The sequence below is a fragment of the Polypterus senegalus genome, chromosome 11 (genome assembly GCF_016835505.1).
Source record: "Polypterus senegalus isolate Bchr_013 chromosome 11, ASM1683550v1, whole genome shotgun sequence".
Lineage (NCBI taxonomy): Eukaryota > Metazoa > Chordata > Cladistia > Polypteriformes > Polypteridae > Polypterus > Polypterus senegalus.
Genome location: NC_053164.1, coordinates 149,541,350 through 149,562,074, shown reverse-complemented (window position 1 = coordinate 149,562,074; position 20,725 = coordinate 149,541,350). Strand labels below are relative to the sequence as shown.

General features: G+C 38.5%; 1 protein-coding gene across 3 annotated transcripts; it reads right to left on the bottom strand.

Annotated features, from left to right (window-relative positions):
* Window positions 1–4,646: 4,646 nt before the first annotated feature.
* Window positions 4,647–18,614, bottom strand: LOC120539828 (tetraspanin-7-like). 3 transcript variants are annotated; one of them, XR_005635693.1, is made up of 3 exons: window positions 13,441–13,549; window positions 6,694–6,934; window positions 4,647–5,108 (listed from the first exon to the last, which is right to left on the bottom strand). XR_005635693.1 is itself a non-coding variant. In XM_039770204.1 (3 exons), the coding sequence occupies exon 1, from the start codon at window positions 18,452–18,454 to the stop codon at window positions 17,429–17,431; it is 1,026 nt and encodes a 341-aa protein (XP_039626138.1). In that variant the 5' UTR covers window positions 18,455–18,614; the 3' UTR covers window positions 4,647–5,108; window positions 6,694–6,934; window positions 16,960–17,428. The 3 variants fall into 3 exon arrangements, 2 of the variants coding, with proteins under 2 accessions (XP_039626138.1, XP_039626140.1); XM_039770204.1 differs by lacking the exon at window positions 13,441–13,549 and adding an exon at window positions 16,960–18,614; XM_039770206.1 differs by lacking the exons at window positions 6,694–6,934; window positions 13,441–13,549 and adding an exon at window positions 16,960–18,614.
* Window positions 18,615–20,725: the final 2,111 nt, after the last annotated feature.

Below are 20,725 nucleotides of genomic sequence, written 5' to 3'. Positions count from 1 at the left end.
CAAGGACTATTTAAAGGACTGGTTGAGACCCAGAAGAGAGAACTGGAGCTGGGAGGGTGTGACGGAGCTACTGGGAGAGGAGGATTGTGTTATTTGTAGATATTGAATATTGATTTATTGTTTATTGGGGTGACTGTGGTGCACTGTGGCACAATTTTAAAGAAGGGAGAAATTAAAAAATATTTCTAGTGCTTTTACTTGGTGTCTTGGACGTTTGTCTGGATTTGAGGAGCAACAGTGCCCTCTAGTGTCACAATATTCATAATCAATCTTGTATAATCTAGTTGAGGCTCACAGGGGCTGGGGCCTATCTCAACAGCTTACATCCATCCATCCATTTTCTAACCCGCTGAATCCGAATACAGGGTCACGGGGGTCTGCTGGAGCCAATCCCAGCCAACACAGGGCACAAGGCAGGAACCAATCCTGGGCAGGGTGCCAACCCACCGCAGACAGCTTACACTATAAAGCATTTACTAAAATACAGATTAGAAGATATAGAAATGGTACTTGACACATATAAATCTCCATAACACTTAAAACATTAAGCAAGTTACAAAATAAAGGGATTCTGCAGATCACTGACTACAATACTCAACTATCTTTATTTGCTGTTATTTATACTTTTTAATTATGCGGCTTATCCAGAAAAGCTTATTCATGACCTCTTCATTTATGTGTTATTTTGTAGCAAATGTTTTTTTTTTATTATTTAATTTCATATGTGACAGAAACAATTGATATCAGAGATAGAGCTCAGCTGACATGTGTATGTAAACTTGGCATGAACGTCATGTGTGCAGCGGGATACAGGCTAACACATTTGTGTATAGTGCAGAAAAAAAATGGCACTGTAGGTGTGTTTCCATGTTTGATGTAAAAAAGGCATATTGTAAAGGGCTGTCCTGATGGTGTCCATTAAGAACTAGTGATCCATCAAAGTACAACTCCATCCCCACCTCAATCACCCAGTTTTGGAAAGTAATCCACGCCCATGCAGTGCAAATTTGACCAGAGCATCCAAATTGTAAAGTCGTCAGAGTAAGCCTCAGGTGAGTTACTATTCCAAATTTTTGTCATATTATTCTTTAGTCACCTTAACAACTGTAAAATAAATTCTAGAAACTGACTGACAAAGGTTTATTAGTGTAATAATAAGGCTGTCAGAAGAGCACGGAAGACTTACACAAAATTAGTGAAGCTGATTTAAGTAAATGGTAGAGGGCTGGTTAATTTTACAATCTGATGTTAGTGATATAAGCATGATTTACCACCACCATCAATTTCTAAGCCTGCTTAGTCCCAAGTAGGGTCACAGGTGGCTGGAGTCTTTCCCAACAAGATTAGGGCAGGGTGAACACACACACACACACACACACACACACATTAGGTCCAATTTAGCAGCACCAATCCACCTAAACATTGTCTTTGGGAGGAAACCAGAGAACAACAAGCATTATTGAATAGGTGTGAAGTTATTTTTTAAAATGTGATCTAACTCACCTCAAATTACGTACATCTTGCTATCCAAAGATTCTAATTGTGAATGTCACATGTAAAGACTTTGCTTATTTCTCAGACAGTTTGGGATCACAATAAACCTTATCCTCTAAAATGATCTGTCTGGAGTAGTACTCAATAGGATATCCCTCATTAATGAACAATCTGTTGGGATAACGTACACTGCACTGCCAACTGAGAGAATCCAAGTCCGTCTACCATAACACATTTGAAAAAAGGATGTCCTAATTAGAAAATAATGTTATGAGAAACAGCTCAGTGTTTTGTTTTAGAATCTAGCAAGCATTTTTCAATGCTGTCCTCAGTTACCTGAGAATTGCTAACCTCTTGGATATTTCAATATTTCTGAGTGGTTCTTCATATTAAATCTTTTCATTCTTTTAGAGGATGAAGTATCTAAATTAAGCAAGACATGATACAGTATTTCTTACTGACTTCTAATGTAGTCATTGTAATCCATCCATCCATTATCCAACCCGCTATATCCTAAGTACAGGGTCACGGGGGTCTGCTGGAGACAATCCCTGCCAACACAGGGCGCAAGGCAGGAAACAAACCCACCACAGAGTCATTGTAATGCAATCCTTAAAATAAATTAAATATATTTAAAAAAAAAACAGTCAACTGATTTGACTATTTAAAAACTTATATTAATCTCAACAAACTGACAATAATACAGTTTGAAATGGTGGCGAAGACTCAATTACTTTAGCATTCAAGTTCTAACTATCACTGCATATGGCCAACTGGAACAGAATCTCCAAGATATCTTTTAAAGCTGTGTATTGCACATACTATAGATTCATTTTTCTTTATCCTCCTTGTAGATTCTATGATGGCATGCAATTGTGGATTATTTTTTAAACATCTTACACAAATTTTAATAAAAACAAGCAAAAAAAAATCTTAAAGAATATCTGGCTCATTTGGTAAGTATGTTGATCAGATTGTCTCACCTTGACCAGTGAGTGAGACATCTTTAAGGCCTCTTAATCCAGTTCGGTGACACAACCATCAAGAGCCTATTACAGCTGCACTAGGTGTAAGACAGGAAACATCCGTGGACAGAGAATCTTCCATCACCAGGCCAACTTATGCAAACGGACATTTACACTGGGCCAATTTCTCTATGTCTTTGGGTATGGGGAAAGAAAAATGGAGTACCCAGAGAAAGTCACATAAAAAAATTGAGGAAAATGTGTGAATTCTATACTAAAAATAATTCTTGCACAGATCAAATACAGAAGACTAGCGCTGCCTTATCAAGGAGCCAACGACTGTACAATCATGTAGCCTTATTCAGAAATGTATTTGTGGAAGAATAAGAAAAGGCCTATACAGTCAGGTCACAGTAACTGATATGTAGCCATCAATGATTCTGATAAAGCAAGGGCTTTTCTCAGGTTTGCCTGTTAATTAACTAAAATAAATTAGCCATACTTTTTATTTTTTCTGTTATCTGTTTCACCCTAGCCCAACAATGCCATTAAATTAGACTGATTCCACCACAGAAAATGTCCTTTAACTAAAAGGAAAAGATACTGTTTGAGGCAGACTGTGAAGAACATCAATGTTACAATGAGAGGACACCATTATGCTTGTTTAGTTACATAATAGCTACTATACGTTTCTTCTGTATCTTATTCAGCCAGTTCTTAAATTATGTCTGGTTTTATCTGGTGAATGGTGGGAATCATTGTGCTACAAAGATCTAAAGGTGGAATTCCTGTAAGGTAATTTAAGAGAAATAGAATAATTTCAGATTGTATGAAGTTTGTCAAAAACATGATTGTATTTCATTCTGAAATGGGAAGGATGACTACAAATTATTTTAATGATAATTATTTATGGTTTGGGAGAATCGAGCCAGTAAACAGATATGTGCAGAGTTTATGCAATTTCTATAAATCATCAATGCTTCTCTACTGGCATTGTGTATAGGAGTGTGCATTGCGATGGTCTTGTGTCCTGTACAGGTTTGACTCCTGGCTTGTGGCTGTTCAAGCCAGTTCAGGTTTTTGCTGCTCTTATTTTGGTCTGTGCAGATTCAGAAACCTGAAGGCTTGTTTGTGATGCAATAAAGCAGCAGCTTCACTAATCTAGTAAACGTAATCATTATGTTCTGAACACCTCCTCCTGGACATTTTTAGAATTGCAGCTATTAAATCTCGCATCAGCATGGTTTATATCCCTTTCAACCTGCTATATTTTCAAGCCTTTGATTGTTAGTAAACTGAAGAAGCTTTCTTATGTTTCTGTACCAATGAAACTAGCAGAAATATTTAGTTTTACTGTAAATTATAATGATACTAAATTGAATTAAAATCAATTTAATTAATCTACAATTTGGTTTGTTTTTATGTACATACTTAATTTTTATTTACTCTATAGAATCAATAATTAGTTGTGCTTCCTTTTTTTTTTTAAAGCAAACATGGTACCTATTTGAGAACTTTAAGGTACTTTTGCTGTTTCTTCAGATAAAGCCTTTAAACCTATTTACTATTTTTACTTTTTTTCTGTCACAATAAGCACTAATGTTAGACTAGCACTCATTTATATTTCTCTCTCTCACTATTATGCTGATCTTAGTTGCTACATTAAATAAGTCAACCTACACACCTTCATTAATATGATGATTAAGGAGAGAATTTAGTTCTCTTGCAGATTTTGCAATACAGACAAATGAGGACATGGCAGCTTTAGTGACAGAAACTGACAGAATACTTAACCATCCAAATGAATTACTGATTAATCACTGAAACGAAATGACATAAATATACAAATACCCTTGATTTAGCGATATTACCCTAAGTTACACTTTGAGTCAATTTTATAGACTTTTTCAAAAAATTTAGTATAGAGTATAGCCATGTTTTGAAATAAGTAGTTTCAGAACATTAAAAGAATAAAAAGATGAATGCTTTATAGAACAGGAGTAAAGATACTTCAAAATATAATATACTAGCTTGTGTCTGGCATGATGAGCCTTCTAGTGAATCTTCACTCATAAGGAGTGTCAGCAGGACTTCAGTATATAATATTCAGAAAGCTATTAAGGTGCACAATTCAGAAAAAATCTTCAGACAAGACAGAAAACATTCATATAGTTCATCTTTATTTACAGTATCTTGCTGTTTATGATGGACATTGTCCCAGAGCACTTACAGAGCAAAAGAATCATCTCCTATATTATGCAAAACCAATTAATGGGGCAGAATTGTTAGCATTACACATAACATGTTGTCAGGGCAAACACAGTCTTTGTAGAAGAACCACGGAGAAAGCAACACAGAAGTGAGTAGACACTAGATCTGAGAGTCATTGTTTGGAACCCAAGGAAACAGGACAGACATCCTTAGCTTACTTAGTGTTGACTGGTGGCAGCATATACTGTATATGAAGAAATTTCTGGAGAATGGGTCTCCACTGCAGGTATAGGATTTGACTATGGTGAGCAGCTTACTCAAAGCCCTTTATGACATTAGTGAGTACAGCAGTAACATATTCAAGAAAATCCTGATGCAGACAGCAAGCCAATGGTGATGGAACCAGCTGAGGAGTTATACAACCATCTCTGTACTTGCCTAAAAGAAATAACATCAGTTTATTAGTAGTCAAATCAGTTAGCCTCTGCTATACAGAGTGCCTTTCATATCAACATCCAGTTCAAATCTCCTTACATTATTATGGTTCTAATGTTTATTCTTTCAATTTATTATGTTACATTTTTATTTACAAAGTGCCTTTCGCAGACAGAGTCAACAAAGCACTGTACACCATAGAAAGCAATTAATACACACAGTTACAAACAGTAAAAATAAAATTAAAGTAACATTTCAACAAAAATACGTAAACAGAAGAGTCAAAATAGCTATCCATATGCTAACCTAAAAAGGTGCTTCTTTAAGTGTTTCTTAAATATGTCAAGTGTATAAGCAGCCCATAAAGCACAAGGATGGCTATTCCACCATTTTGGTGTAACAAACTGAAAAGCCTTACCCCCACAAGTCTTTAGTTGAGTATGTGGAACAATATGGAGGCCTTGATTAGATGATATAACTGGGCGACTGTTAGTATAATTTGGTAAAAAATCGGAAATATACAGAGCTCTATAGCTGATTGCTAAAGTTTTAAAATGGATTCTAAATTCCATCGGGAACCAAAAAAGAGAAGATAAAAATTGAGTAATGTAAGACACCTTAATGGAGAAGGTTAACAGTCTAGCAGCAGCATTTTGAATAGACTGAAGACTCAGCAGTGATGTCTTGTTTAAACATGTAAATAAAGAATTACAGTAATCAAGAAGTTAACAAATATAAGCATGCACTAACATCTCCAACTGAGCCTTCAACATTATTGTTCTGTTTTATTACTATTAGCGGAGTGGTGGCTCTGAGGTAGGGATCTGCACTGGTAATTGGAACGTTGCCGGTTCAAATCCTGTAAACGTCCGAAGTGACTCTACTCTGTTGGGCCCCTGAGCAAGGCCCTTAACCTGCAATTTCTACATCCTGGGTATGACATTAATCTGCATCCAGCCCTGAATGTAAGCCCTCCAACCTGCAGGGAAAAATCTGGGGGTTGGTGGCAGAATTGGCACTCTGGCCACCATAAAAAATCTCACACTGTTCCATTCCATCTGAACTAGTGTGGTGCTGAGGTGTCACCCATTGCATGGCTGCACTTGGGTCCTAATCTGGGGATTCTGAGTTGATTTGCATTGCGGTGGGTGTGGCAATGCGCTGTAATCAGCGTGTGCTCCTAACCTCTCTCACTCTATATTACTATTGTGAAAAGTAGAGCGAGATAAGGACCTAACATGAACATCAACTTTTAGAGTCTGGTCAAACGTAACACCCAGGTTCTGTGACAAGATTTAAATAACCCAAGACTGATTTTACTGGGGTAATAATTAAAACCTAAGTTTTTTTAGAACTGAACTGCCAAAAATTAGCAGCTAGCCGTTTATTAATTCTACTCAGCCTTGTGAAGGTGTTGTGGTTTAAAAAAGCATGAAAGCTGAATATTGTCAGCATATGAAGATATTAAATATCTTTAAAAGAGCTTAAGGTTCAAGCTAAAGGCAGAATGTATTAGGAAAATAACACCGGCCCAAAAACTCCCTGCAGCACTACACATTACAAGATGTTAGGGCTGACATGTACTCACCCATGGTCACTGAGAAACTTCTTTTTGCCAAATAAGAAGTAAACCAGTCTTAGGCAGTCCCAGAGATACTCACACAATTATTTAACCTATTAATTAGAAGCGTATGATCTATAGTATCAGATGTTACACTAAGGTCCAAGAGTACAAGGACTGATCACTCCTCCACATCAGCAGCCATCAAAAGGTCATTAGTCACCTTAGGAAAAGCGGCTTCTGTGCCATGTTGTTTCCTAAAGCCAATCTGAAATGATATTTATTAAGAAAAGCAGTCAGCTGTGATTAAACTGCCTTTTCTAAAATTTTAACAAAGTATGGGAGGCCAGAGATAGACCTCAGATTATTAAAATCACAGTGATCAAGATTAGGATTTTTCAATATAGGTTGCACAATAGCACACTTATAATAAATTGAAATAAATCCAGTGAGGAGAGAAGAATTTATCAAGGACACCAAATTTGGGCCAATCAAGAACTCATAAAGAGAGAGAAATTGGAAGAATATCATACAAGATGAAGGATTCAAGTTCTTGAATAAAGTAAGAACATTTCTAAAAGATACCAGGGAAGAAGAATTCAGACTGAGGAAGGGGGATCAGCCTGCACAACGCTTGGAAAAGCAAAGATATTTGATCGAATGAAAGTAACTTTCTCAACAAAATAGTTCAGAATTTTATCACAATCAGTATTTGAAAAAAGCAACACTAACAGAGATAAGAGAAATGATGTCAGTGATAGTGTCAAACAAAACTTTGGAATTAAGTGTGCTATTTGATATAAGTTTCACAAAATACGAACCCCTATTGTTGTTATAAGTGCAATGCACATCTTTTAAATAAAGGTGGTAAACATCCAAATTAGAGACCTTCTGTAAAGTTTAATCTTTTGACAGTGGCACCTAGTGCTGCAAATAGATTGATTTAGCCAAGGCAAAGATTAACCAAACCAGACTACAACCTAATTTAAAAGGTGTGACAGAGTTCAATATACAGTGCATCCGGAAAGTATTCACAGCGCATCACTTTTTCCACATTTTGTTATGTTACAGCCTTATTCCAAAATAGATTAAATTGATTTTTTTCCTCAGAATTCTACACACAACACCCCATAATGACAACGTGAAAAAGGTTTACTTGAGATTTTTGCAAATTTGTTAAAAACAAAAAAAAACTGAGAAAGCACATGTACATAAGTATTCACAGCCTTTGCTCAATACTTTGTCGATGCACCTTTGGCAGCAATTACAGCCTCAAATCTTTTTGAATATGATGCCACAAGCTTGGCACACCTATTCTTGACCAGTTTCACCCATTCCTCTTTGCAGCACCTCTCAAGCTCCATCAGGTTGGATGGGAAGTGTCGGTGCACAGCCATTTTAAGATCTCTCCAGAGATGTACAATCGGATTCAAGTCTGGGCTCTGGCTGGCCACTCAAGGACATTCACAGAGTTGTCCTGAAGCCACTCCTTTGATATCTTGGCTGTGTGCTTAGGGTCGTTGTCCTGCTGAAAGATGAACCGTCACCCCAGTCTGAGGTCAAGAGCACTCTGGAGCAGGTTTTCATCCAGGATGTCTCTGTACATTGCTGCAGTCGTGTTTCCCTTTATCCTGACTAATCTCCCAGTTCCTGCTGCTGAAAAACATCCCCACAGCATGATGCTGCCACCACCATGCTTCACTGTAGGGATGGTATTGGCCTGGTGATGAGCGGTGCCTGGTTTCCTCCAAATGTGACGCCTGGCATTCACACCAAAGAGTTCAATCTTTGCCTCATTAGACCAGAGAATTTTGTTTCTCATGGTCTGAGAGTCCTTCTGGTGCCTTTTGGCAAACTCCAGGCGGGCTGCCATGTGCCTTTTACTAAGGAGTGGCTTCCGTCTGGTTACTCTACCATACAGGCCTGATTGGTGGATTGCTGCAGAGATGGTTGTCCTTCTGGAAGGTTCTCCTCTCTCCACAGATCTCTGACAGAGTGACCATCGGGTTCTAGGTCACCTCCCTGACTAAGGCCCTTCTCCCCCGATCGCTCAGTTTAGATGGACGGCCAGCTCTAGGAAGAGTCCTGGTGGTTTCAAACTTCTTCCACTTACGGATGATGGAGGCCACTGTGCTCATTGGGACCTTCAAAGCAGCAGAAATTTTTCTGTAACCTTCCCCAGATTGGTGCCTCAAGACAATCCTGTCTCGGAGGTCTACAGACAATTCCTTTGACTTCATGCTTGGTTTGTGCTCTGACATGAACTGTCAACTGTGGGACCTTATATAGACAGGTGTGTGCCTTTCCAAATCATGTCCAATCAACTGAATTTACCACAGGTGGACTCCAATTAAGCTGCAGAAACATCTCAAGGATGATCAGGGGAAACAGGATGCACCTGAGCTCAACTTTGAGCTTCATGGCAAAGGCTGTGAATACTTATGTACATGTGATTTCTCAGTTTTTGTTTTTTTTTTTTAATAAATTTGCAAAAATCTCAAGTAAACCTTTTTCACGTTGTCATTATGAGGTGTTGCGTGTAGAATTCTGAGGAAAAAAGTGAATTTAATCCATTTTGGAATAAGGCTGTAACATAACAAAATGTGGAAAAAGTGATGCACTGTGAATACTTTCCAGATGCACTGTATCGGTACATTGCTGATTAAAAGAGTAAACCAATGCCTCAGCATCATCCCCATCAAAGCCTTTTGCTCTATCAAGCAGAGTACAAAACTGAGCTACCACAGCATCATTGGTAACTCGTGTATAATTAAGTTGTCAAATTGGGGACAGGATCAACAGTATATACAGTGGTGTGAAAAACTATTTGCCCCCTTCCTGATTTCTTATTCTTTTGCATGTTTGTCACACAAAATGTTTCTGATCATCAAACACATTTAACCATTAGTCAAATATAACACAAGTAAACATAAAATGCAGTTTTTAAATGATGGTTTTTATTATTTAGGGAGAAAAAAAATCCAAACCTACATGGCCCTGTGTGAAAAAGTAATTGCCCCCTTGTTAAAAAATAACCTAACTGTGGTGTATCACACCTGAGTTCAATTTCCGTAGCCACCCCCAGGCCTGATTACTGCCACACCTGTTTCAATCAAGAAATCACTTAAATGAGGAGCTGCCTGACACAGAGAAGTAGACCAAAACCACCTCAAAAGCTAGACATCATGCCAAGATCCAAAGAAATTCAGGAACAAATGAGAACAGAAGTAATTGAGATCTATCAGTCTGGTAAAGATTATAAAGCCATTTCTAAAGCTTTGGGACTCCAGCAAACCACAGTGAGAGCCATTATCCACAAATGGCAAAAACATGGAACAGTGATGAACCTTCCCAGGAGTGGCCGGCCGACCAAAATTACCCCAAGAGCGCAGAGACGCCTCATCCGAGAGGTCACAAAACACCCCAGGACAACGTCTAAAGAACTGCAGGCCTCACTTGTCTCAATTAAGGTCAGTGTTCACGACTCCACCATAAGAAAGAGACTGGGCAAAAACGGCCTGCATGGCAGATTTCCAAGACGCAAACCACTGTTAAGCAAAAATAACATTAGGGCTTGTCTCAATTTTGCTAAGAAACATTTCAATGATTGCCAAGACTTTTGGGAAAATACCTTGTGGACTGATGAGACAAAAGTTGAACTTTTTGGAAGGCAAATGTCCCGTTACATCTGGCGTAAAAGGAACACAGCATTTCAGAAACAGAACATCATACCAACAGTAAAATATGGTGGTGGTAGTGTGATGGACTGGGGTTGTTTTGCTGCTTCAGGACCTGGAAGGCTTGCTGTTATAGATGGAACCATGAATTCTACTGTCTACCAAAAATCCTGAAGGAGAATGTCCGGCCATCTGTTCGTCAACTCAGGCTGAAGCGATCTTGGGTGCTGCAACAGGACAATGACCCAAAACACACCTGCAAATCCACCTCTGAATGGCTGAAGAAAAACAAAATGAAGACTTTGGAGTGGCCTAGTCAAAGTCCTGACCTGAATCCAATTGAGATGCTATGGCATGACCTTAAAAAGGCGGTTCATGCTAGAAAACCCTCAAATAAAGCTGAATTGCAACAATTCTGCAAAGATGAGTGGGCCAAAATTCCTCCAGAGCGCTGTAAAAGACTCATTGCAAGTTATCGCAAACGCTTGATTGCAGTTATTGCTGCTAAGGGTGGCCCAACCAGTTATTAGGTTCAGGGGGCAATTACTTTTTTACACAGGGCCATGTAGGTTTGGATTTTTTCTCCCTAAATAATAAAAACCATCATTTAAAAACTGCATTTTGTGTTTACTTGTGTTATATTTGACTAATGGTTAAATGTGTTTGATGATCAGAAACATTTTGTGTGACAAACATGCAAAAGAATAAGAAATCAGGAAGGGGGCAAATAGTTTTTCACACCACTGTATAGCACATCAAACAAAATACATTTACAGTCACTAAAAATAAGATAATTAAAATCAATATAATCAATATTAATACCATAAGTAAAAACAAGATCCAGCATATTCCCCCCAATATATTTAGGACCTGAAACATGCTGGGTAAAATTAAAATTTTCAATAATACACAAAAAATCAGATGCAGCACTACAGTTCATATCATTAATATGAAGGTTAAAATCACTCATTATAATGGAAAACAGCCAGATTATTTGACTTATCCTGAGCTCACCATGAATGTTAGTTCAGATGGTCATTGTGAAGTTCTGAAAAATGACTAGCCAGAGCTGAGCAGATGACATTGTAAAACAAATAATGAGTAATCAAAAGTGACTTGATTAGGACAGGATAGGTATCCAAAAGTGGATTTACTATCTGCCATAGCTTATGCCGGACTTGAACTCACACTTTTTTTTCCAAAAAACAAAACAAAAGTTGTCTCAAATAAAGGCTAGAGCCAAATATTCAGTCCACCTTAATAAAATGATGAGTACCTGTGTGTCTGTCTGTGTGTCCATCCAGTTGCTATGTCTCTGTTATTCCAAAAGATGGTGCACCATAAACATTTGTAGTAATAAAATGCACTGCATTTGTCATTTCAATACATGGCGCATCACAAACATTAATATTGCTTTTACAAGCCCCATACCAAATTATATATAACAGACCAAACATTATCGCTGATGTCTATTTTGATTACTTAGATTTCAACCCATCTTAGACAGGTTGAACAGCTAGTTTTAATTATGAGTCAGTGGTGACTGCTACACAGGGAAGGTATGTGGTTTAAGGGTCAATAATTTTGTTCTTGTACAGCACCCAGCCAGCGAGCTGTGAGTGAGCATTTCTCACTGGTTAGCTCCATAGTAAGAGAGAGACCACCCTTGATTGAAAACTCAGCTCCCAAACCAGTGCTGTATGTAAAAATGAGACTGACTGTATCTAGCAGATGTTTTTGAATCCTATACACAATTTCCTGCTCCATTCCTGTCAAAGAACTTATGTTCCATGAACCAGGGAGCTAGTTTCATATGTTTGGATCTCCTGACAGCATTGCATGCAACCCTTACTTCATTGGCTTGTGAATTGCAAATATCACCCCTTATTCTTATATTGTTAATGTAATGTGCCTTGACATGCTGGCCATCATAAAAGAAACTATATAAGATGTACTTGTTTCAGCTAGCATAATGTAGCATCTGTTGCTGAGCCACGTGCATATGTCACAGTGCACATATATTCAAGTAGTTACATTTATGGAATCCCAGGGAAACATAGGCATAGTTAATCACACCAACATTTAAATTTACTGGGATACTATATATGGATATGATAGAAATAGAACAATTGTGACAAGAACACACCATTCAACCTAACATCCAGTAGCTCGTCATTCTCTATACACCTAACTATTATACTTCACTATACTTCACTATGCACACATTTGGTTACAAACTCTCATATAGTTGTCCTACTTTGTAAAAACCCCACTAGGTGATGTCTGAGTGCCATGCTAGGAGACTGCAATATTTTGTACCAGTAAAGTGCATTAGAAAGAACCAAAATCCAGCAAAAAAGAAGCAATGTGCATTGTTTTTGTAATTATGCATAAATACAGTATTTTTTCGGACCAACTTAATTCAAATTAGGGATGTGAGAAGCCAAAGCCTGTCTCAGTACCATCAACTGAAATTCAGCTATTTAGCCACCCCATCACAAAGTCATTTTATAGTCATGTTTGAAATTGTTTTGGATGTCAAGATCAATTAATGCAGTACAATAATACCTCAAGTGGCAGTCACAGTTAATCCAATAAATTTGCGCTAAGAAAACTTTAAATAACAATTCTAACATGTTACAGCTTTTTGTTCTGTCATAATATGTACATTTATATTAATTTAATAGTTTTTTTAAAAACTGCAAATAATACTTGTAAAAATTTAGTTGAAAATATTGCCCAGGAACATCAGATTGAAATGTTATTACGGTTATAACATCAGGGTTTGTGATGTTCCTCATCAGGAGGGCATTACATGGTGTAGTCTAAGGCCTTTTCATCTACAAAACATTGCTTGAGTTCCACCCAATGTCTCCTTCTCCCATCTCCATGAACATTTACATAGTTTATGGCAACTCTCCATTCTATGGACTTCCCACACAAAGGATTAACAGATTATAACAGTCAATAATTTTCTAACCCACAGTTTCCAACAAATTTAAAATGATCCTGCTAAAGTCCTGAGTCAAACCAAAGACAATGAACACAGTGTGTACATTTCACCGAATTTGTATCTGTAAATACCAAAACCACTCACTGTCTGATGTCACAGCTTACCCCAAATTATCTTGTAAAATGCCTTAAGGCAGGGGAGCTAAACTCCTTGAGGGCTCCAGTGACTCCAGTGTTTTGTTCCACCCACTTTCTTAATTAGTAATCAAGTACTGTTGGTAATAGAACAAACTTTTTTTCCTTGATTTAATTGACTTTCTTTTTAAAATCATGAATCCTTCATTGATAATCTTTTCCTTAATAAACAGTAAAACAATAATGAGATGCAAAGCAAGTCAACAAATGATTAATGAATCTCAAACTCTCTTCTCCAAGAGATCATCATTTTCACATCAGCCAATTTCTTAATTAGAACCCAATTGAAACACATTATTTAATTTAATGGGTTGTTAATACTCTCTTCTGCCACACCAGACATTTGCAAAATTGTTGATTTTATATTTTATAAGAGCACCATCCAAATACTTTTTGGACCAGAACTGATAATTCATTTTCAGACCTTCTTTTTATTCTTTGCAAATATTGAATTGAAACAGAAATTGTATGATGAACACATGAGTGCAAAAGGGATCAAGTTATTATTTGGCTATAGTATTTAAGGTAAAAATGAACAATTAACTGCTCTGAATCTTAAAAAGGAAGTCAAACAGCTACTAATTAAGAAAGTGACCGTAACAAAAACCTGCAGCCATCAAGGAACAGAGTTTGACACTCCTGTCCAAAGAATTCTGAAGCTCTTTCTTTCATGATGTTTAGATCTCAACCTTAAAATCTATGTTTCTCTCTTGCATTTTACATTTGTTATCCCTGCATTTATGTTTTTTTTTTAAACCAACTAAAGGGAAGAGGTGTCACAATGATTAGTACTGCACCCTTCCAACTTTGTGCTTCTATCCTAGCCTTTTTAATGTGAATATAAAGCAGCGCTTCTCAACCTTTCTAGTGCCGTGACCCTTTAATACAATTTCCCATGCTGTGGCGACCCCAACCGTAAAATTATTTTCGTTGCTACTTCATAACTGTAATTTTGCTACTGTTATGAATCGCAATGTAAATATCTGACATGCAGGATGTATTTTCATTGTTACAAATTGAACATAATTAAAGCGTAGTGATTAATAACAAAAACAACATGTAATTAGGCCTATATATTGTGGAATATTTATTTCTAATTACAAATATATGAAACTAGCCAACCCGTGGCGTACCATACGCCGCATAATCAGGCCGGTTTTTTAATGATTTTTAAGCACAGGGAGAAAAGTAACATTTGAAAAATCGGTAATGTAATAAATTAGCAAGAAAAGCAACATTATAACAATGCACGGAACGAACCAACACACAATCTTCCATGACTGAAAACTGGCGGACCGCCATCCCTCATGTGTCCACCTCCAACTCGTCACTTGAGTCGTTGTCATCTTTGCACAGTCCAGATGCACCTGTGACTCACGTAGACTTTCCGTTTTCCTGCAGGAGCATCTAAGAAGACGTATGTTTGTCACGGATGCGCATTGCTGTATGTAACGTGTAAAACAGTTTGCTATGGTGCATGCGGTCGTGCGTCGTAACCGAAAACTCGGTTTTTAAAGACTGCTTACTTCATTGTGTTTTAACCTCAGTTGTAAAGGATTTTTTAAGGATCCCATGGGATACCCCTCACAAACTGTTTTACACGCTGCATATGGTGATTCACCTCCGCGAGAAACATGCCTCTATGATCAGTCAAGGTGGCTCGGAGGTGCCAGGAGTTGGTGGGCGTGGCTCCTTCAGCGTGCGCCATAGGTGTCTTACTTGTCGATGGCTCAGTGAATCCACGCCCCTTCCGGCATGCTTTCCATGGTTGTCTTGCCTTAGTGAATTATATATATATATATATACAGTATATATATAGATTTTGTCTTTATGACTTACGTTTATTTGCTTTTCTTCATTGTGTATTGAACTGCATTCACCGCATTTATGTGGTATACTTATTTGAAAATGTGAAAAGCATGGTGTAGCATGGGTAACAGTCTTAATATAACAACAGTAAACTACATTGCTACAAAAGTGTTGTGACAGTACGCGTAAAAAGCCAACGCCAGTGCGAAGGTTAAGGCTGCTTCTTTCTCCCCAGATCAGAAATTCTCGGGGCAGTCTTTGCAAGAGCACAACGAAGATCATCTTTTGCAACAAGTCTACTTCTGTATTTAGACTTGATAACCAACAAGCTGGAAAACCCTGTTTCGCAAAGATAAGTTGTTGGAAATGGAAGATGAAGTGCGTAAAACCCCGCAACAGCGTGACGTTACGTAACGTCACGCCGTTCGATGTACTACAGTAATGTAAACTGTTAAAAATAATAAAGGTACGACAATTAAAACATTTGAATTTATTCTGACTCAATTGTCTGCAACATCTATCCTCGAATGACAATTATAGTAAAAAACTAGTAACTACCAATGGAAAAAATTAGTACAATAACAAGTTTTACAGATTAGAATAGACAAAACCCATATTTCCAATGTTCTTAGGCGACTCCTGGCAAATTGTCATTCGACCCCCGGCAGTCCTTTTCTCCATCACTGTATTTGTGTGTTTCTGTGTACTTGGGTTTCTTCTTTCTCTTAATAGGTAAATTGACTTCTCTTAATTGGGAGCGGCAGTGTGTCTTGTGATAGATTGGCATACCTTTCAGGGTTAGTTCCTACTTTGCGCCCAATGCTGCCCCTCCTCTAAATCCCCAAAGACCCTGCTGTGGAAGAGGAGGTTCAAGAGACCATTTTGTGATAGTATTAGTTGACTATTTACCTTATTTATAGCAATGTTGACATTGAATTTACTCGGCTATTTATCAATTCTGTACAGTGATTTGAGGTCTGAGCATTTTAGCCTTTTCTGTTTGTAGTATAATTATTTAAAAATCTAAGTCTACTACTATGTGATTTGTGCTGTATTATATTGTTGACTAAGTAGTAAAATATCTTGTAATGCTGAAAATTGTATTAAGTGAAATTTACAAACAAAACAAAGTCAGACTGATTGACTTATGTTTGAATATGTATAGTACTCAAAAACAAAAATCATAGATGCTCAATCGTGCCTTATGTAACATGCAGACACACACAGACATACAGTACATAAAAGCACATATTTATCCATACAGTTACAAACAGAGCCACATACAGTGGGCTCATGTTTGCTCAAGTAACGATAAATACCATACATAAAAATTACTCTTAAATGTAGTCTCATATTCAAACACATTTACACACATCCTTCCCCACTAGTAGTGAGATTTCTCTGTACTCACAACTGTAAGATGAACAGCCACATGCACATATTACAGTTCAGCTCAATTCACTGAGTATTGCAATTATAATCTAAAACCAAACCAAAACAGCCATCAACCAGAAATAACTGTGTGGTGTAGCCCCCTTCACTTCACTACACATACATTTGTCCCCCTCAGTTCATGGGTACAAGATGTATTCTCACACCCACATCTCACCATGCACACATATACAGCTATGAGCGTTGCATGTATGCATACTCATCTCACCTTTGGCTGACTAACTGGCTCACCCGGTTTGCACTGAATATCGCTGGAAGTCATCTTGAAATGTAGGAAAGGCCTGCTCCTGCCAGCTGTCCGCTCACTTGCTGAGGGTCTCAGTGGAAGTATGAGAAGTGTTGCCTGCTGCTGCTGGATAACAACAAAGCTTGTAAGATGACAATTCACAACTAAGGGATAGAGACTGAGGTGTGGCCTGTCCACCCAACTTTTGCCCAAGTTCAGATATTCTGGATCATGTTCCAGGTGGTGGATAGTTTTCTGCCCTCTTGGTTGATTGCCCCTTTTCTTTCTGTGAACTGTTAAAAAATGTTTCCTACGTGCCTCAGGCAAGTCAGGCTATGATTAATCAGTTTTTATTTTCTACAGCATCTTTTTTGCCAAATACATACACAACTATCACTGAACTAGGACCAGCATGCGACAGCCCCCCACTCCTACTCTCTGTCTGTTCCAGTTAGTGTACTGGTGCTCTTTCTTGGGGCACAGGGCCAGCAATCTTGGCAGCCAATAGACACGTCAGTACAATGCCCACAACTTGAATGGTGGCAAGGCTCAGTGCTCCTGTTGCAATATGGAACATGTTGTCACTGACAAAATCAAAAACCTTCTGGAAACAGCCATGAGTATGAATTCCAGCCATCTCAGCTCCTTCTGTGGGCACTGGCCTGTTCCTGCAACCTCTCCGTTGTACACAACAACTGGATGGCACTGAGCCATTGGGCCGTGCAACTTCTTGATCTAATGACCATGGAGAGAACAGCCAGTCTTGGTAGCTGTGCACCCCACAACAGTCCAGAGCCCTTTGAACATCATCTAAGGCATCAGCCTTCACCTCGTCCTCTGTATAAAGGCGAATGGCTTCCTGTAATCCTTTCTGAAAACCCTCAGCAATGTCCTTCCTGTAGAAGAGTCCAGAGAGGCCAGCAGAGAGGCCAGCTACAAGCACAGCCAGCTGGAAGATACCATACATGCGTAACAAGCAACGGTTCTCTGTTGCAGCACTGAAACAGCCAAGAAAGCCCCAAATTATGACTGCTGCCCCAGTGGTTAGCAGAATAAATGGTGTGTTGGGGTAATGGTTAGTGGACAGAACCAGGTAGTCCGCTAAGGATATTTTAGCCCAGATGCCTACTGTGAACATCGCTAACCCAGCTGCCCAGAAAACAAAACTGAAACCCATGAGGGAAAGCTTGAGTAGAGCCATGATGCGGCGTCGCCCTCTCACTACTGTCCGGTATGTGATGGAGGGCCAGTCTTGTCGTGGAGAGCTACTGTTCTCGTTGGATGCTACCGACTCCAAGGATTCTTCTCTCAGCTGGTAAGGGGGTGCAGCAGGGCTGCAGCGAGGACTGTAGGAGATAGAGTAGGGTTTTCCGAATTCAGCTGGTAGGCCCCTGGGAGAAGAGAGCCTCCTGGCAAGCCTTTCAGCGCTGTCCTGCCTATCCAGTAAGCCAAGCCGCGACAGCACGTCACTTGTCATCACAAAGCCGTCCCTCTGCAGGCACCTCACTCTCCGCCTTTTTATGGCTGGTTGTTAATGTCTGCCAGCCATTAAATCATCGGCTGGAAAAGGGCAGGCTGAACCCAGCGGCACCATAAAACAAGCCGGAATAGAACCTGTAAGGCTCGCAAGAGCTGGATCTGCTGCAAAGTAGGCAGCATCATCTTGGTCTCTGACCTGCTACTGACCCCACTCTGCCTCTTGGGATTGGCTGCCTCTGGAGAGGGAGGCTCATCTGTGGAGATGCTGGCAACTGTTTCCCTGCAGCAAGTGGAGAGTATGCAATCGCCCTTAGCTCTGTCCTGTCTTGCCAGGGTGTCTCAGCAATGCCTTTCAAATCTTCTTATTGTGTCTTGAATCTAGGTAATGCCCATCTAGTCTATCCAATATATGTTGAGTCTTCTCAATGTTAGTATTCATTTGGCTTGTTCAAAATGCATTGTGTCCATCATTCTTACCATCATATCCAGTTAGGAGTCCAACAGGTATTCCCAATTAATTTGTTTCCTCAATATGCCTTGAATTTTTTCAGCATTCCCTTTCACCATGTGTCTTCCAACATATTTCCGCATTATGCCATGGGCAGTGCTTCTAATTTCAACTTTCTAAAAGTTGTAGTATAAGCTAGTTTTAACTTTAAATGTAATTGAAATCTTTAATTGATTAGTATTCTTGATATTCTGTCTCTGAACTCACAATGTAGATTCACAATAGGCAACAACCTATTATTGTTTAACCAAAATTTTTTACTTTAATTTAATTACACAGATTGTTTTAAATTTCATCAGTGTACTTGTTTAGAGTGCTTCTTCATTATATCTGTTGAAATACTGTTTTTTAAGATTCCAATACCTGGGCAAATTATGACACATAGTCCATCCTTGATTTATATGATGTCACTCACACTTAATGAATTTTTAGAACGTGTTTGGTATTATTATGCCATCTCTAACCAGTGACAAATAACAACTAAATACAGGGTTATGGCAAATTATTCATGGGATATTTTTATGAAATTAAGTGGGAACTGTAGTGGGGATATGCAAAATGAGGATCATCAGTAAACATTTCGATAAAACAGTAAAATGAAACGCCTCAGAGAGCCTCTTGTTAAAGAGTCTGACTGGAATGAAATTCTGTTGATGTTGCAACCTTGTAACCCCTAAAGAGCTGAACATCACTTAACTGTTTTATATCTGGTCTGTACAGTGGTGAAAATTGCTGACTCACAACTTCAAAGTCCTAGTTTTAAATTCCAGCCCAGGGACTGTCATTGTGAAGTTTTGTGTTCTCATGACTGTGTGGATTTCCTCAAGGTATAGTGGTTTCCTAACATATCCTAAACATATGCATGTTATGATGTCAGGAAACTGACTCTAAATTGATTTTGTAAGTATGGATGTGTGTGTGTGTGTTTGTGTGCTCTGATGTTTTCACCCAGCTTAGCACCTGATAGGCTAAGGCCTCACATAACCCTGTATTTAAATATCTATATTCTGAAAATAAATGAAAGAATGCTTTTAACCCATCTGCACAGTTTCCACAATTGATAAAAAAGTGTGAAAGTTGTTGGCTGGTTTTGTCATGGGCTATGCAGTTTTTAAGATATAATTATATCAATCAGCCATTCTTTTTCTGAACTGGTTTAGTCTATTTCAGAGTCTATCCTGGCGCAATGTAGGAAACATTTGTGAATGCCAGTGTATTGTAGGACACTGACACTAGTACACAGGGAAAATATGTTCGTTTTATGTAGACATTGACTGGGCAAGGACTTAAACACAGTTTTATTTAGAGGTGAAGCAGCAGTGCTAACTTCTGAGCCATCATGCTTCTGTTATTATTAAAAATACTCTTTTGTTTCCTTTTCAGTGCTTTATACAAAAACAGACATGTATTTATGACCTAATATTTACAAAAATTACAAAATTGAGGACAGCAAACATTGAAAAAAAGTTTACTATCTATCTATCTATCTATCTTTCTATCTATCTATCTATCTATCTATCTATCTTGTAGTGGGCCGCTCAGATTGGAAGATTTGAAGTATTCGCGGACCATAATGCACTCACCTGGGCATTTAATCACCTGAAAACATCTTCCCGTCGATGGGTGTTGCGACTCCAGGGGTTTTCATTCAAGGTTCTCTATTGGTAGGGTTGTAGTAATATTGTACCTGATGCATTATCTAGGGGTATTGAACTTTCAGGAATGGTTTGTGTGGCTGTGGCTCAGAGTTTATGGTTGAAC

Excerpts from the sequence above, each read along its gene's own strand:
- LOC120539828 (XM_039770204.1), bottom strand. The coding sequence starts at position 18,454 with ATGACAAGTGACGTGCTGTCGCGGCTTGGCTTACTGGATAGGCAGGAC.